Below are 17845 nucleotides of genomic sequence, written 5' to 3'. Positions count from 1 at the left end.
CCTGGCTGAGCCATGTCCCTTCCTCTTTTATCACAGCTTCATGGCGGCTGAGGAGATGCACTGGCCTGTCCCCATGAAGGCCATCGGTGCCCAGAACCTGCTAACCATGCCTGGGGGTGTGGCCAAGGCTGGATACCTGCACAAGAAGGGTGGTACCCAGCTGCAACTGCTCAAATGTGAGTCCCCTGGGTGGTGGTGGGGGGGCACAGTGGAAGGACATGGGACAGAGCTGAGCCCTGATCGCTCCTTGGGCAAATGAGCATCCTATCTGAGCCTCTCCTTCTTCACATGGTGGGCCTCTGGGCTTTCCTTTCCCTCTCTGGTACCTGACCCCCCAGGGGGACTTGAGATCGGCTTCCCCAGCCCCCAGGACTGGCAGAGTCTGGGTGGTGCAGCTGGCAAAGAGACAGGAAAGGCGTGTAGTGCAAGGTGCTGGCCAGCTGGCCACAGGATCTTCAGCCTGCAGCCAGGACCAGGGTACCTTGGGTGGCCTGCTAGGTCTAGCCCTTGGTGCCACAGTCACCTCATTTATGGGTGTTCAGAGAGTTGCTTGGTCACTCCGCCCACACTGAACCCATATGCCAAGTTGAGACATGGCTGAGTGCGGGTCCTTTGGGGCAGTGCGAGACCTGGACTCTGGCCCCCAGGACAGCAGTCTGGGAGAGAGTAGGTCCCGGGCTTGGGAGATGCCCAAATGTGGAGACACTGATGGTCAAAGAGCAGAAGGCCCTGACAGCGGTGTTCCATGCTTTTGCCCTGGCAGTGCCCTCTGCCAGGGACTCCCTGGGCCTCCTGGTTGAGGTGTTCAGTTTCTGTGTGGGCACTGGGTGGGCTGGTCTCTTTGTATTGGGAGCCTCCATGGAAGGCTGTAACTGACCTGCACACAGGACCTGGAGGGGCTGCTTGGGGCTGGGCAGTAGAGTGTGGGGCTCTCAGTGTAACTCCCCACCTAGCAGTCTATGTCAGTGGCTCTCATTGGCAAGCTCTTTGGGCTCCTTAGCCCCTCTTAGTAGCTCTGGGGTACAGGGAGTCCCCAGCTTCCCATGGTACCCAGCAGGGCAGCTGTGGCCTCCCTGGGCTTTGGCCCTGGCTCTGGCTCTGTCCTTCCTCCTCACAGCCCCCCAAACTTGTGGGTGGCCAGGCCTGCCCTGAAGTGGTGCTCTGGGGTTGGCCAGCATGGCTGTGAACTTGTCTGTATTTGGCCCCAGAGTGGATTCCTGGGGAGGGGCAGCCAACCCAGCCCCTGTTTCTCTGTTCAGCAGGGCTCGGAGGCAAGAGGCCTGGCCCCAAGTTGCCCAGGGCCTTGGGGAGGGGTCTTAGAATGGGATCTGCCTGCTGGCCCCTGGCAACTTATCCCTGCCTTGCCACCCACGCTCCCACAGGGCCCCTGCGCTTTGTCATCATCCACAAGCGATGCATCTACTACTTCAAGAGCAGCACGTCGGCCTCCCCACAGGGCGCCTTCTCACTGAGTGGCTATAACCGGTGAGTGCCCGTCCTGCCTACTGACCTGGCCCCACGGCCAGCCGGCTGTCCTGTCAGCCCGCTCTGACAGCTCTGGCTGGGCCTACCCCTCAGTCTCACCCAAGGACAGTCCAGCCTTTTCAAGATGGCCTTTGTCCCCTACCCCCAGCTGTGTGTGCCGGTGCCACGGCGCTGGCCCAACCTCCGTGATGCCTCTCCCTCTCCTCACATTCTGCCCTCAGGCTTTTGCTGAGGACCTGGGGGTGAGGCTGGGGGCTTCCAGTGGCTTCATGGACAAGTCCTGAGGGCCTGCTCTCCAGAGTCTCCGCTCAGTTATGGCCCAGTGACTTCTGTGTCCCTCTTCTCTCCCTGCCCTGCACCTTCACCTACCATGGCCTCTCTCCGGGGAACCAAGAGCCCAGCCAACCTAGGCCCTGTCCTAAATTTAGCCCTTCCCCTGGCTCCAAAGACCTCCTGGGCTGGGGGCAGTTTCCTGCTTCACACATGTTTTGGGCTGCCCTCCATCCAGTGAGAGGCCACGAGTCTGCCCTTGAGGCCTTCTGGACTAATGGCAGGTGGGCAGTGGCCCGAGCCCTCTGGATGGGATGGGACATGCTGGTGCAGGTGGGCCTGTGAGCCCCACTGGCGTCTGCCCATGGAACAGGGTTTAAGTGCTGGCTCCTGGCTATGGTTCTAGGGGGTGTACCACCTGGGCCCTCCACCCTGCAGCATTAGTCTGTGTCTCTTACACCCCTTAAGGGCCCAGTCCCTCTTGCCTGTGAGGAACCAAGGGTCACATGGTATTGGCAGTAGGACCGGGACCCTCACATGTACTTTGGGACCTGGCTTGCACTCTGGCCATAGCCTTAGTAGGGCAGCCTTGCCAAAACTCCTAACCAGCCCAGAGCACTGGCCAAGGGAGAGAAGGAGGCCTGAGGGCCCTGTGGGTGGCAGGCAGGCACTGGTCGATCAAAGCCCTGGGTTCCCTTGGGAAGGGTTATTCCATTTCCCCAGACACTGCCCTCCAGCCTCCAGCGTGTGCCAGCCATGGTGTGAGCATTGGGCCCAGTGGCAGAAGAAGCTGTGCCCTGGGTAGCTGTCCAGCCCATCAGGGCCGGCTGGGCCTGGGATGGGCACACCTGCCTAGGTGCTGGGCAGGCAGTGATCCCTCCATGGTAAACTTTGTGGTCTCTGTGCAAATCTCACATCCTGGCCAGATGAGCAGGCCACAGAGCAGTCACAAGTCATTCCCTGAAATGCACGCAGTGCTGCTGCTGCATAGTGAGGGCCCAGACCCCTGGGGAGAGAGGGGGCCCACAGGCAGGCCAGGGGCCAGGTGAGGCTGTAGGTAGGAGGGTGGTGTCCATATAAAGTGGCACTGGTGGGCATTGAGGGTGATGTGTCCTCATCTTCCATGCCTTGCTGCTCCTAAGAGGCCCTCCCAGAGCCCAGCAGCCCTCTGTCAGCTCCCTGCCTGCACCCACACTCTCCCATCTGTCTGGGCATGAGGCCCTCCACCTGGGACATGTAAGCAGGGCCCATCTAGATGTGCCATGTTCCTTGGGGTGTGGTGCTGTATACCCAGACTAGTCCAGGCAGGGGACTAGGTGAGGCTATCCCTGCGGCTGTAGACCAGGTGCTGACTGCTGGTGCTGTGCCTTCAGGGTGATGCGGGCAGCTGAGGAGACGACATCCAACAATGTTTTTCCCTTCAAGATCGTGCACATCAGCAAGAAGCACCGCACATGGTTCTTCTCAGCCTCCTCTGAGGATGAGCGCAAGGTGAGCTAGGGTGGGGAGACATGGCTGGGCGTGGGCAGCTGGGCGGGTGCTGGCCCACAGCCCGTAGCCCCATGCCCAGGTCCTAGGACCAGGGCCACACAGAATGTGCTGTTCTGGGGGGCCCCAAGTGGTTCAGGTGGAGCCGCAGCCCCAGGAGGGCCAGGCTGTGCTGAGTCATACCGCTTGAGCTGACCCAGTCAGCGTCCCCAGCCTTTGCAGTCGCTGCGGAGTAGCTGGGGCAGCCAGGCGGGAGGCATGAGGGGGGGCCACCTTGGCAGCACCATGTCCACTGCTGACCCGGCTGTCCCACAGAGCTGGATGGCCTTGCTGCGCAGGGAGATTGGCCACTTCCATGAGAAGAAGGAGCTGTCCCTGGACACCAGGTGGGCCAAGGAGTGTGGCGGATGGGGTGGGGGGTCCCTAGAGCTCCTGCGCTTGACACAGGTATCCTCCTGCCGGCCCCTGGGGCTTGGCCCAGGTCCCCCTCCTTAGAGTTTTCTGGAGGTGCCAGGCATGCTGCGTGTGAGACGTGTGTAAAGTTTGCATGTGCGCCATCCTCTGTTCCTGTCTGTCCTCTCCAGCTTCGCCTCGCCGTCTGTTTCTGTCACAGGGATTGGTAGTTCCTGTTTGGGGGTCACGTGTCTTTACCTCCCCCACCCAGGAAGCGCAGCATTTGCAGCACTGAGAGTTTTGGCTTCCCCTTCCCCTGATGTCCACTGGGCTTGCTCCAGGGTGAAGCTGGAATCTCCCAGGAAGCTGGCTCAGTCGATCCAGTCTCGGCAGCCTCATCCGTGAGGTAGCCCAGCAAGCAGCAGGGCTCTCTGGGCTGGAACTGTCTGTCCCAGAGACCATTTGGACAGGAACAAACTATCCTGTTCTTTCGTAGACGAGGAGCCTGAGGCCCAGAGAGGGCTGGGCGCACCCAAGGCTGCCCTGCAGGGCCCTTCCTGAGCCCTGGAGCTCCTGACCCTTGGTTCCAGCCAGGGTCCCACAGGCCAGCCTGGAGTTGACTAAGCCCCTTTAGGCAGGAGCAGGTGGAGACATGGGCCCAGCCCTGAGGCCTCTGGCCGGTCTGGGGCCACACTTGTGGCCAGAACCACAGCCAGAAGGGAAGGAGGCACCCGGTGGAGGCACCACAGCCTTCATTCCCTGCGTCTGTCCTTGTAACAGTGTGTGAGTGTGTGTCTGTGTGCTGTTCTATCTATGTCTGTGTTCATGTGTGTGCTTGTCCTTGTCTCTGTGTTTTATCTGTGTATCTGTATGTCTATGTGTGTCTGTATGACTGCATGTGTCCTTGTGTTTCTATGTTTATGTGTGTGTGTCCACGTCTATGTGTGTCACTCTATGTGCCTGTGTGTCAGAGCAGATGTGTGTGCACGTGCATCAGTGTGTCAGTGCCAAGGGACCTCCCAGGCTTGGTGCTCACCGCCTGTCCCTTGCCTGCTGCTCCCTGTGTTGCAGCGACTCCAGCTCCGATACAGACAGCTTCTATGGGTCAGTCGAGCGGCCTGTGGACATCAGCCTCTCTCCATACCCCACGGACAATGAAGGTGAGGCTTTTCTCCACGTCCACTGCTCCTCCGCCTCTCCACACCAGCCTGCCGACAGTGACGGTTCTCCTTGTGGGCTGCTGCAGAGGAGAGGGGGGCATGTTTACCTGTGCCCTTGCTCTGTCCCTTTGGTAGAGTGATGGTGGCCTTTGGCAGTTTGGTTTTGAGTTCACATCCTGCCCACCTCATCTTGGCCCTTCCGGATGCTCAGCCCTGTGATTGGAGCATTGTCCCGTGGCCCAGCCCCGCTGTCCCACTCTTCGTGCAGCTAGGCCTGGGCTACCTTGAGTCTCACCCTTTGTCCCTCCCATGCAGACTATGAGCACGATGATGAGGATGACTCATACATGGAGCCCGACTCCCCTGAGGCCATGAAGCCCGAGGGTAGGTGGGCAGGGACCTGGGAGCTTTTGGTAGGTGGAGAGCCCCTCCCAGGTTGGGGGTGCCCACCCAATCACTGTCTGGGTGGCCTCAGTTTCCCTGCTGTGGCCAGGGCATTAGGCAGATCTGAGCAGAAGAGGCAGATGCTGGCCAGCTCTGCTCATCTGCTCCCCCACCCCCAGGATGGAGGGGGAGGGGCATGGAGATAGTGGCAGGTGGAGCCAGGGTGGCCCTGGAGCTGAGAGTGGGTAAGGAGTGGTATCGAGGAATGGGTGGGTCCGGGGCCAGTCCGTGTCTCTTGGCCACCACCTCTCCATGGAGACAGCCACAGCCCAAGCTGCCATCAAGGACCTAGTGTCTTCCCCACTTCCTGCAACATGGCAGTCACACAGGGTCACAGGATAGTGCAGGGCTAGGTGAGGAGGGTATGTAGCTGTCTCCTCCCCTCCCCTGTCTCCTCCCTGCCCCCCTCTCTCCAGTCTTCCCATGTTGTCCGTTTCACTGTGTCTTGGATAGTCTGCAGTCAGGCTTCCCTTCATCCTCTGCTCGGCCTCCCGGTCCTCAGCCTCCTGTCCCCACTGACCTGGCCACTGCTCACCTTAGCCCCCAGCTCATGTCTTGCTCTCCACTACCTGTCCCCTCCTAGTTGCAGGCCCTGTGTCCAGCCTATCCTCTGTTGCTGATCCCTCCATTTGGGGCCCCAGCACCAATAGGCCTTCAGCCCATCAGGACATGTGGGGCATTTGCCTCAGTTTCCCTCTCATGCAGAACCCTGTCTTGCCAGTGACTGCCACATCTGCCCCGCCCGTGGCCTGCACAGGTTTCCACCTCACACCTGAGGTTGGCCCACCCGGCCCTGGTGAGCTCCACCCTCCCTCTGGACCCCTGCAGTCTGGCCTTCCCATCCCCTACCCTAAATGTCTCTCATCCAGGGCCCCAGTGGCTTCCCCATTCCCAAATCCTGAGCACAGCACCCGAGCTGCCCCTGGCCGGGTGCCCATCTGTTCCTCACCCTCCCCGTTTCAGGCACCGTGTGCCCCTGCCTCCTCCACCCCTGTGCTGGCCCCTTGAGGGACGCCCACCCCACGACCCGGGCCGTCTCGAAGCTCAGACCTCCTCTCCTGCACTCCCTGGCTAACAGCTGGGGTCATCTACTGGCTGCCAACTGACTCACATGTCCAGCTGGGACCTCTAAACCCTGGACTCACACCCCTGACAGTCCACGTGGCGTCCCCTGGGCGTCTCACAGCATTTTAAACTTGTTATGAACAAACACAGATGTTCATCTTCCTCCCGACTGCCCCATCCCCACTCCTCCTCTCTGTTACTGGGAGTTCCTCCCTTCCCCTTGTGCAGCCGAGCCTGGGCGTCCTTGACTTTGCTGTCTCTTCCACTTCCACCTCTGGTAACCCTGTGGCTCCTCGTGTGATGTCTAGGCTTCTGGAAGCTTCTGTGGACTGCCGTGTGGAGGATGGAGGGGAGGATCAGGTGGTGGTAGGCAGTCTGGGACCCAGGGGGCTGCGTCGGGTTGCACACCTGGTTGGCTGGCTGCTGACGGGGGGCAGAGTTGGTCCAGCTTCCATCTAGTGATTCCAACACGGTCTCTTTGCTCTGCAGATGCCCTCACCCATCCGCCGGCCTACCCACCACCCCCAGTGCCTGTGCCGAGGAAGCCAGCCTTCTCTGACATGCCCCGAGCCCACTCCTTCACCTCCAAGGGCCCCAGCCCCCTGCTGCCGCCAGTGCCCCCTAAGCATGGCCTCCCAGATGCCGGCCTGGTCCCTGAGGACTCCAAGAGGGACCCGCTGGGCCTGAGGAGGGTAGAATCTGCCCTCAGGGTGCCCGCTACCTCCCGAAGGATGAGCGACCCCCCACTGGGCAGTGTGCCTGTTGCTCCCGGCCTTCGGAAGCCCCCTTGCTTCCGAGAGTGTGCTAGCCCCAGCCTGGAGCCCTGGACCCCTGGCCATGGGGCTAGCTCTGCCTCCAGTTCTGCCATCATGGCTGCTGCCACCTCCAGGAACTGTGACAAACTCAAGTCCTTTCACCTGTCTCCCCGGGGGCTGCCCACATCTGAGCCCCCACCTGTGCCAGCCAACAAGCCCAAGTTCCTGAAGCCAGCTGAAGAGGACACCCCAAGGGAGGCAGCAAGGCCTGGACTCTTTGTGCCCCCTGTGGCCCCCAGGCTTCCTGCACTGAAGCTGCCCACGCCTGAGGCCACAGCTCGGCCCTTAGTGCTACCCAGGCCAGAGAAGCCGCCGCTCCCCCACCTCCAGTGAGTCTGTGCTGCAGCCAGCACCCCTGCCTCCCAGCCACCGGGAGCCCTCGCTGACTTGGCCTGGCTTCCAGCTGGCACCCTGTCCCCCTTTGCCTCTGGCACTCTGCGCCATAATGGGGTGGCTGGTACAGGGGTAGAAAGGTTTCCTGCCTAGGTGGAATGGCCTGCCTAGGTGGAATGGCCCAGCCTGCCTAGGTGGAATGGCCACCCCATACCTGGTCAAGGGAGCCAGTCAGCAGGCCCCTGTGCAGGTAGCATCCAACCCTGTCCTTGAGAAACGTCCAGCCTGTGGGCAGTGGGCCTGGAGCCAGAGGCCACCTCATGGGCAGTGACCAGTGTGGCCTTGGGGATGCAGGCCTTCCAGAGCCATTGCTGTATGGTGTGAGGGTGCTCTGGGGTCAGGTGAGGGGCCTGCAGGACTGACTGCCTGCCCTGGGAGCTCAGGCTGTGAGCTGCCCTGAGCCAGTCTGCCTCTGCAAGCCCTCCCAACCAAGGACCCAGTGCAGGTTCTTCCCAGTGCTGCCTGCGGCTTGGGGGTAACTCCTGGCTCTGGAGCCACCCAAGCTGCTTTTGTGCCCTTCCTAACTGGGGGCGCAGAGCATGTCCAGGACTAGGCCCTGAGGTTGTGTGAGATGCTTTCTGCTTTATTGCTGGGAAGTGCCAGGAAAGCAGTGTGTCCTCTACTCCACAGTTGCCCACACCAGGGGCAGGTTTCTCATGCTGTGCTGACCTGGCACTCCCCAAATGCCCTTGACTGTGGTACCCTTCTCCCCAGGGCTCTGCTAATATCTTTGAGCCCCCTGCTGCCTATGGGAAAGTGCCTGGGAGAAACCCTTGCTATACTCGTAGTTCTAGTTGGTTGTTTTCCCGTGACCTGGATCTGCGAGCTGCAGAGCCGCATGTGCAAGGGCTGTGGTCCAGGGCTCAGCCTTACGCCCAGGCCAGCCGGCTGTCCCAGCGTGGGCTTGTGCCACATGTGGTCTCTTTTAGTCCTTCCTGAAGCCCGGGAGGTTTGGCTGGGCAGGATCTCCTGGCCACATGTGTGAGGTGTGCAGGGCTCTCCTTGCAGGTGTCCCTTGGGTCAGATCTCGTTGTCCATCCCATCACATTCATCCACTCGCCTATGGCTCTGAGAGGGGCGTGATTTGGCCAGGGACACAAGGCCAGTCAGCAGCAGAGCCTGGGCTGAGACCCCCTTTCCCAAGAGCACGCAAAACACTTGTCCGGCATGTGATGGCCCCTGAGTATGGAACCTCCTCACCAGCATCTGTGGCAGCCCTGATCCCTGACTTGGACTTCAGGCCTTGGGCCAGTCCGGCTAACCCAGGGCAGTCAGCACAGGCCTCTTGGGGCCTGCTGTCCCCTGTTGGCCTTTATAGTTACTGGGGCTGCAGCAGGCAGACCCCTTGGATTATGATACTGAGCTTGGTGTGGTCACGTGCATGGCAGCACAGGGTGGCCTGTCCTGTGTCTGATGTGGTGTGGTCTCACCTTCTTCTCCTCCCACCCAGGCGATCACCCCCGGATGGGCAGAGTTTCAGGAGCTTTTCCTTCGAAAAACCCCGGCAACCCTCGCAGGGTGATGTGGGCCAGGAGGACTCAGATGAGGACTATGAGAAGGCAAGCCCAGATCGCACCCAGCCAGCGGGTGGGCAGTGGTAGGGGGGCTGTAGGCCAGGGGGGCCTATCCTGAGCAAAGAGCCCAGAACCCTGGAACCAAGGGACATGGAACACCGTGCGCAGCCCTGGATCCTGGTGCAGGGGGCAGCTGTCAGAGAGTGGCGGTGTGGGTGGGTCACTCAGACTTTGACACTGACCACTGTCAGCCTCTTACAGGTGCCGCTGCCCAGCTCAGTATTCGTCAACACCACAGAATCCTGCGAAGTGGAAAGGTCAGCACAGAGCCCTTGAGTTGCTGGGCCCCCTGCTGTACCCTGTCTTCTTGCTTCTCTGTCTCCTTACTCGCTGCAGTGTTGGGTAGTTGCTGGCATAAGTACATGGCCCTGAGTGCAGGGGAAACCGTCAGCTCTGTCCTCCCACGTCACCCTGGTGTGGCCAGAGCTCTGGGAGTGGGGCTGGAGGGTCCCTGTGAGAGCTGCCTGAGGAGGACTTACTGTCAACTGTCTCATTTTAGGCTATTCAAAGCCACGAGCCCTCAGGGAGAGCCCCAGGACGGACTCTACTGCATCCGGAACTCCTCCACCAAGTCTGGGAAGGTAGGCACCGAGAAGATGTGCGGGTGACTGCTCTGTCGCGGCGGGCCCTCGGGCTGTCCCCACACATAAGTGACAGTGGGCCCAGGGCTTTAGTTCATAGATCACTTCCACATGCAGCTTCTTGCTTGGCATCTCAGCTGAGTTCTGTCCTGCCTGCTAGCACCCCAATCTGTTCTCTGAATACCAACTGCAAGCTGAGGACAATGATGGCCACCTCCCAGCAGGGGCGTGAGCGTGGGGGAGGGAAGGGCTGGGGCCCCAGACTCTGGGGTGGGGGTGTGCTTCATGCAGTGGGGGGGCACATGGGTATTAGCAATGGCAGGAGGTCTGCCTGGGTCCCTGTAAGCATTGAAATGTGTGACCTCACTGAGCGGCACTTTCCCCATGTGGAGCAGAGGTGGTTACAGGTGGACCAGGCACATGCTGCTGTTACTCAAGGCTTGTCAGAGGCTCTCTGGGGGCAGAAGGAGCCCTAGGAGTGAGGGGCTGCCTATCTGGTCCCTGCTGTTCCTGTGCAGGTGGCCTGGAGACACTCCCCCCTTACCCTTGGGGGCCACAGGACACAGCGTTGATGCTGCTGCCCACCTCCCTTGGTCTCTCCTAAGGTTGGTCACCCCCCGTGGCCTGTCCTCTGAGCCATCAGCTTCCCGCTTCCCTCCCTGTAGGTTCTGGTCGTGTGGGATGAAACCTCCAATAAAGTTAGGAACTATCGTATCTTCGAGAAGGTGAGAGGTCTGGGCCCGGTCTGGGGACTCAGGGTGGGACAGGGACCCTGGCCCTGGGGCTTGACAAAGGACAGGGCAGAATTGCCTTGATAAGGTGTAGGTAGCAAGTAGGCTAAAGTCCCACCCTCCCCTACCTCTCCCTCACCCTGGCTTGCCGCCCACCCCCTCCTGCTTCAACCTCCCTCTTCTCCTCCTCTCCTTGCCTAGCCTCGTCCTCAGCTGTCCCTAGAGGGGATGAGGGTCAGCCTTAGACTCTGGGTTTATTCACAGACCTTGCTTGCAGTACCCTGGGTGTAGGCCATGTTCCGGGCACTTGGAGATGGAGGGGATGTTGCGGGAGACGTGGAGAGAACAGGCACGATGTGGAGGCAGATGCGGGGCGAAACTGGGCAGCCAGGAGCAGGCCTGACTATGTCATCGTTACTGCCTACTGCCCATTTTACAGACAGGGCACAGGGCAGGGAGACAGAGGCTTGGCACAGAGGACTGGCCTGGCCCCACTGATTCACGCCCTCCTGCTCCCGCAGGACTCCAAGTTCTACCTGGAGGGCGAGGTCCTGTTTGTGAGCGTGGGCAGCATGGTGGAACACTACCACACCCATGTGCTGCCCAGCCACCAGAGTCTGCTGCTGCGGCACCCCTATGGCTACGCTGGGCCCAGGTGACACCTGCCCCATATGGCTGTGAGGCAGAGGCAGTCACGGGGGCCATGACCCCAGGCCACACCAATGGAGACTGGCCTGCATGGGAGGACGAGCTGGAGCAAGGACCAGGCTTGCCCCAAGGCAATCTCCAACAGACGCCTTATGGAATCTGCCGGGCCTCACGTAGCAGGCTGGGTCCCCACAGCTGGACCAGGACCCACATTCCGGGGGACTGGTGGGCTCTCTGGCCTCACCAGGCCTTGGTCCCAGGAACCCAGAACCCAGCCCGGGCTTTGAGGACAGGAGTCTGGTCCCCCTGGCACACTTACCCTGACATGGCCTGACATGGCTGTTGGGTGGGTGCCGGGGCTGGCCCTAATACCCCACAGGAAAGCTAAGATGCAGGCTCCAGTAGGGGCTGTTGCTTCCCAATAAAACAGAGATGATCTCTGCCTTGGTGTCCAGGGCTTGACTGGGAAGGAGCGAGGAACTGGCTATTGAGCGCTCACATTGACGTTCAGATGGTGACTGCAGCAGCTCACAGGAACCCTAAGAGGTGGTTGTCCTGTCTTCCAGGGCACAGGTGGCTGACAGACTTGCCCAGGGTGCACAGCGAGTCACAGGTTAGGACCCAAACTTGGGCAGTCTGGGCTCAGAGCCCATGCTCCCAAGCTCTAGTTCTACTGCAACAGGTCAGGCTGAGGCAATGGGGCAGCAGAGCTGCCCCTGGGACCATAATCGTCCTTGCCTCTGACAAGCCTTGAGTAACAGCAGTCTCTGGGACCACAATTGGTTTGTTCACAGCATTAACAAACGGTTATTGAGCACTTCCTGTGGGCCTGGCCTGGTGCCAGGGCTGCGTGTGTGCTGTGAGCAGGCCCCTGGCCTGGCCAAGCTCACAGCCTAGTGTGGGAACAGCTGAGTGTGCAGGGGCCAGGAGCTGGACCTAGTCGAGGGTTCCAGGAAGACTTCTTGGAGGAGGTGACAGCTATGGAAGGGGCAGAAAGTGTGTCCTGAGCAGGCCAAGGCAGGGTAGAGACAGTGGTACCCAGATGCCCAAGTCCTCTGGGTGATACCTGGCTCAGGCCCAGCCTTGATTGGACTCCTCACTTTCTGGCATGTAATTGCAGCTGGTCACTCTCCCTGGCACAGCCATCCAGGCTGGATTTTTAATGAAAACAGACTCAACTGGGGGTCAGGTGGCAGGAACACCAGGATTATTGTGATTTTCACCGCATTTTGTTGGGGAAACCCAAACTTAGGACAGCACTTGTGCTCATGAGCCAGCGACTGGCTGCCCCTGAGAGAAGGCATTTTGTTTGGACCCTCTTCCCCAGGGTGTATTCTGGGGGCATGTGGTTTACGGGAGGAAGGGGGGTGAAAAGGTGAGTCAGTGGATGTGGGTGGCCGCGGCCCCATGGGGCTGTAGAGTGTGGTAGGACTCTAGATCCTGTGGACAACAGCAGCCATCTGCTTCCAGGAACCAGGTGTCCAAGACCATCACTGCAGGGGTTTCCTCTTCAGCCTGCCCAGGGAGAGGGGTCAGTGCACCATGGTTGAGTTTGGAGCTTCTGGTGTTCTGAACTATTTCTGAAAATCCAACCATTCCTCCTCCCTGTGGCTGGAATTCTTTGGCCAGTCTGAAGTTGCTTGGGGACTCTTGTGGACGCATACTGTTCCCCACTGTGGCTGTGGTTTCCTTTTCTGTAAAATTTCAAAATGCAGGGGTGGATCAGAGAAGTGGTTTCCAGCCAGTACCTGGGGGTCTGCCAAACTGGTGATACAAGACACTATTGCTTTTATCTAACCTGCACAGTGACCTGGAACCAGCTCAGTGGCTAAAGCATCTTTGAAGACCCCTCAGTGTGAAGATTTGGGGGTCCTGAGGCCCAGAGCCAGGTGTAAGGTCCTTCTGGCCAACTGGACAGCCAAGGTCTGTGGCTGCCTAAAGGTCCAGCCCAGGGTCTGGCTGCCCCCCCTCCCCCCATCTAGAGCCTAGGCCTGCAGGCACAGCTGCCACCTCTTTGTGAACCACCCTAGGGCCAAGGCCTCAGTTGCCAGACGTGTGTTTTGGGGGTGGTGGGTGGGGTCCCAGGCTGTGGTCCTGCAGCATGAAAGAAGGGCTGTAAGGGATTCCTGCTGCCTCCTGAGACCTGCTGTGAATGTTCCATTCCACATAGAGGGCTTGGGGTTGCCATTATTACTGCGTACTTCCTGCATTTGAGGTGCTAAACTGAGTACTTGACATAATTTTGTTGGAGAAATAGCTGCTTAGTCCCATTTTACAGGTGAGAGAGTTGAGGCTCAGAGGCCTGGGTTCAAATTCCAGTTCTACCACTCATTGGCATGTCCTTCACTGCTCTGAGTCCCAGACCCTGGCCCCTGCCTCTCTTCCCTTCAGCCCTCACAGCCTCAGATAGGCATTTTGGAAGTCCTCCCACAGCCAGGAGGCTGCAGCTCTGGGGGAACAGAATTGCCCTGCCTCACTGTGTTGAGGGCAGGTGGACTGGAGGCCTGTCCCTGCCCTGGGGACAGAGCTTCCTCATTTACAGGTAGGGAAACTGAGCCTCAGAGAAGGTTCCCTGACCCGCTCACCAGAGGTGGGTTTGGTTCTGGGGCTTGGGAAAAGGGCCCCAGACACTTTGGGAAGCTTCTCCAAGCCAAGGATGAAACATGGTGTTCCCTTTACTACAGTTAATCTGAAAGAATGTGGTGAGCCCCTATGCCTTCTGTTAATAGAGATTTTTATCATGAAAAGATGTCTTTTTTTTTTTTTTGAAACAGTCTTGCCCGGGCTAGAGTGCAGTGCAGTGGTGTTATCGTAGTTCACTGCAACCTCAAACTCCTGGGCTCAGGTAATCCTCCCGCCCTTGGCCCCCAAAGTGCTAGGATGACAGGCATAAGCCATCATACTTGGCAAAAGAGGTCCTGTTCCGCCACCCCTGAACTAAAATAAACCTCTCAGAGGTCCAAGCAGCTCCCAGTTCCCACCTTGGGCTCTGGGTGCCATTGTGTAGCGTGCCCCCTGCTGGCTGAGCCAGGCTGCACTCCAAGGAGGTGCTTCCTGCCTCCCAGGCTGGGGCTCAGCATCAGTGCCCTCTGGGGCAGGCCTCTGGCCATCCCCATTTTATAGACAGAAAGAGGCTTTTGGGAGTGACTCAGGCCCTAGAGAGGGAAAAATTAGAGCAGCAGTCCCCAACCTTTTGGCACCAGGGACTGGTTTCATGGAAGATAATTTTTCCATGGGAGTGGGGCGTGGGGTGGGAGTTATTTGGGGATGATTCAATTGCATATATTTATTGTGCAGTCAAATCTCTTTGCTAATGGTAATCTGTATTTGCAGCTGCTCCCCAGCGCTAGCATCACTGCCTCAGCATCACTGCCTCAGCTCTACCTTAGTCATCAGGCATTAGATTCTTGTAAGGAACGGACAACCTAGATCCCTCGCATGCGCAGTTTACAGTAGGGTTCAGCTCCTCTGCTGATCTGACAGGAGGCAGGGCTTATGTGGTGATGCCAGTGATGGGGAGCGGCTGTAAATAGGCTATAAATACAGATGAAGCTTCCCTTGCTTACCTCCTGCTGTGTGGCATGGTTCATAACAGGCCATGGATGGATACCGGTCCATGGCCCAGAGGTTGGGGACCGCAGACCTAGAGGACACCATGGCCACATAGGGAATATGGGGCGGAGTTGGAACTTGAACCAAAGCCATGTGTCTCTAGAGGAGGGAAGTGAGGGGAAGGCCACAGCCTCTCTCTCTGGCTGTGATACAGCACATCAAACCCTCATACATATCCTGGCCTGTCTCTGCCTGTGAGTCTTGTTCTCCCACCTAGAAAAGGCCTTTAATTCACCTGGAATTGTTCTATGCATCTGGCATGAGATAAAGATTCAGTTTCATTTTTTTCTCCCTGTAGGGTTGCCTATGTATCTTAGCATCATTTGTTTATAATCTCTTTTTCCTGTCTGCAATGTTACCTTTGTCATATATTCACATATATGTAGGATTGTTGCTAGATTCCTTGTTCTTTTCCATTGGTCTGTCTATCCTGTGCCAATACAAAGCTATCTTCATTATTATCAATTAAGTATTGACATCTGATCCTTTTATCTTGGTTTTCTTTTTGAAAGTGTCCTAGCTATTCTGGCTCTTTGTATTTCTGTGTAATTTTTTTCTCTCATATAAGTTTTTATTTTTTTTTATTTATTTATTTATTTTTTTTTGAGACAGAGTCTCGCTTTGTTGCCCAGGCTAGAGTGAGTGCCGTGGTGTCAGCCTCGCTCACAGCAACCTCAAACTCCTGGGCTCGAGTGATCCTTCTGCCTCAGCCTCCCGGGTAGCTGGGACTACAGGCATGAGCCACCATGCCCGGCTAATTTTTTTTATATATATATCAGTTGGCCAATTAATTTCTTTCTATTTATAGTAGAGACGGGGTCTCGCTCTTGCTCAGGCTGGTTTTGAACTCCTGACCTTGAGCAATCCGCCCGCCTCGGCCTCCCAAGAGCTAGGATTACAGGCGTGAGCCACAGCGCCCGGCCTCATATAAGTTTTTAAATTGGCTTGTCAGTGCCAGTAACAATCACTCAGCTGATATTTTTTTTTTTTTTTTGAGACAGAGTCTCGCTTTGTTGTCCAGGCTAGAGTGAGTGCCGTGGCGTCAGGCTAGCTCACAGCAACCTCAAACTCCTGGGCTTGAGCGATCCTTCTGCCTCAGTCTCCCGAGTAGCTGGGACTACAGGCATGCGCCACCATGCCCGGCTAATTTTTTTATATACATATCAGTTGGCCAATTAATTTCTTTCTATTTATAGTAGAGACGGGGTCTCGCTCTTGCTGGTTTTGAACTCCTGACCTCGAGCAATCCGCCCGCCTCGGCCTCCCAGAGAGCTAGGATTACAGGCGTGAGCCACCACGCCCGGCCTCAGCTGATATTTTGGTTGGGAATTCATTATAGCTATAAATCAGTTTGGGGAAAATTGACGTTTTCAATATTGAGTTTTCTGATTCATGAACATTATCTACCTCTCTATTCATTTGGGTCTTCTTTAAGATTTGCTAGTATGATTCTATAATTTTGTCCATTGTGGTCTTGTTCAGCTTTTGTTAAGTTTTTACTTTTTTATTAAAATTTTTTTTTAGAGATAAGGTCTCGCTCTGTCACCCAGGCTGGAGTGCATTGGTGTAATCATAGCTCACTGTAACCTTGAACTCCTGGGCTTTAGCAACCCTCCCACCTCAGCCTTCCAAGTAGCTAGGACTACAGGCACATGCCACCATGGCCAGCTAATTTTTAAAAAGTTTTTGTGTAGACATGGGGGTCTCAATATCTTGCCCAGGCTGGTCTCAAACTCCTGGCCTCAAGTGATCCTCCTGTTTGGCCTCCCAAAGTGCTGGGATTACAGATGTGAGCCACTGTACCTGGCCTTGTTAAGTTTGATTTGTACACACTTCATGTTTCTTCTATTGCAAATTGCATATTTTCTTAATTTCATTTTCAGTGGCTCATGCTTGTAATTCCAGTGACTTGGGACACCAAGGTGGGAGAATCACTTAGGCCAGGAGTTAGAGATCAGACTGAGCAACATAGCGTGACTCACCTCTAAAAAAGTAAGAAAATTTGCTGTGCTTGGTAGCTCAAGCCTGTAGTCTCAGCTACATGGGAGGCTGAGGCAGGAGGATCACTTGAGGCCAGGAGTTCAAGGCTGCTGTGAGCTATCATTAAGCCACTGTGCTCTAGTCTTGGCGACAGAGTGAGATGCCATCTCTAAAAAAAGGATAGCCGGGCACGGTGGCTCACGCCTGTAATCCTAGCACTCTGGGAGGCTGAGGCGGGCGGATTGCTCGAGGTCAGGAGTTCGAAACCAGCCTGAGCAAGAGCGAGACCCCGTCTCTACTATAAATAGAAAGAAATTAATTGGCCAACTAATATATATATAAAATTAGCCGGGCATGGTGGTGCATGCCTGTAGTCCCAGCTACTCGGGAGGCTGAGGCAGCAGGATTGCTTGAGCCCAGGAGTTTGAGGTTGCTGTGAGCTAGGCTGACGCCATGGCACTCACTCTAGCCTGGGCAACAAGCGAGACTCTGTCTCAAAAAAAAAATAAAAAAATAAAAAAAAAATAAAAATAAAAAATAAATAAAATGACCACAAAACAATCTAAAAAAAAAAATAAATAAAATAAAAATTAAAAAAGGATAAATAAATTTTTCATTTTTTTTGTTAATAGCATATAGAAACATACCTTGTCTTTTTTTTTTTCTGAAATGACCACTTCTTGTTCCAGCTTGAGCTAAGACAAAAGTGTTTGAATAAATCACTTGCATTCAATAACATTTAAAATATGTTAACTTTAACACATTATGAACATGAAAGGTCTCCCCTACCCATTACTTCAGTGCATACAATCTCCCAGGCAAATTTTCCATCATTCAGCCAGTGGAACGGATGGCATGTGCCAGATGTTACACAAGGCATTTACTCCTTGGAGAAGGCTGAGAGCCAAGAGAATTAATCTCCTTCTGCTAGGACCTCTGCCCCAAGCTTCTGAGGAAACAGTGAATTGGGCTCAACAAAGGAAGTAGCTACATGATCCACTAATCAGATTCAAATAATGAAAATGCCCTCTAGAGTGTATCCCTTCCTGTTGTTCTCCATCGTAGAAAGACCTAAAGATAATTAATAGAAAGAACTGTCCCTTCAAACTCAAAGCAGTCAAAAAAACCAACCAACCAAACAAAAAAACCCAAAAAGACACAATATAAGCAAAAAATAAAGAAATAAAACGAAAGTTAATCAAACTC

The 17845-nt window shown here is 56.2% G+C and overlaps 1 protein-coding gene across 2 annotated transcripts in view; it reads left to right on the top strand.

Annotated features, from left to right (window-relative positions):
- SH3BP2 (SH3 domain binding protein 2) overlaps positions 1-11489 on the top strand; it is a 38655-nt gene extending 27166 nt beyond the window's left edge. For both annotated transcript variants that reach the window (XM_012737371.2, XM_012737370.3), the window contains exons 2-13: positions 37-176; positions 1383-1485; positions 3129-3246; positions 3559-3629; positions 4708-4796; positions 5112-5180; positions 6795-7449; positions 8964-9072; positions 9289-9344; positions 9587-9668; positions 10334-10393; positions 10921-11489. In XM_012737371.2, coding sequence (XP_012592825.1) covers positions 41-176; positions 1383-1485; positions 3129-3246; positions 3559-3629; positions 4708-4796; positions 5112-5180; positions 6795-7449; positions 8964-9072; positions 9289-9344; positions 9587-9668; positions 10334-10393; positions 10921-11058 — 1686 coding nt within the window. In that variant the 5' untranslated portion in view covers positions 37-40 and the 3' untranslated portion in view covers positions 11059-11489. The remainder of the gene's footprint in view (positions 1-36; positions 177-1382; positions 1486-3128; positions 3247-3558; positions 3630-4707; positions 4797-5111; positions 5181-6794; positions 7450-8963; positions 9073-9288; positions 9345-9586; positions 9669-10333; positions 10394-10920) is intronic.
- Positions 11490-17845: the final 6356 nt, after the last annotated feature.

The sequence above is a fragment of the Microcebus murinus genome, chromosome 16 (assembly GCF_040939455.1).
Source record: "Microcebus murinus isolate Inina chromosome 16, M.murinus_Inina_mat1.0, whole genome shotgun sequence".
NCBI lineage: Eukaryota > Metazoa > Chordata > Mammalia > Primates > Cheirogaleidae > Microcebus > Microcebus murinus.
The sequence above is the reverse complement of the archived record's forward strand: the minus strand, read 5'-3'. Positions and strand labels throughout refer to the sequence as shown.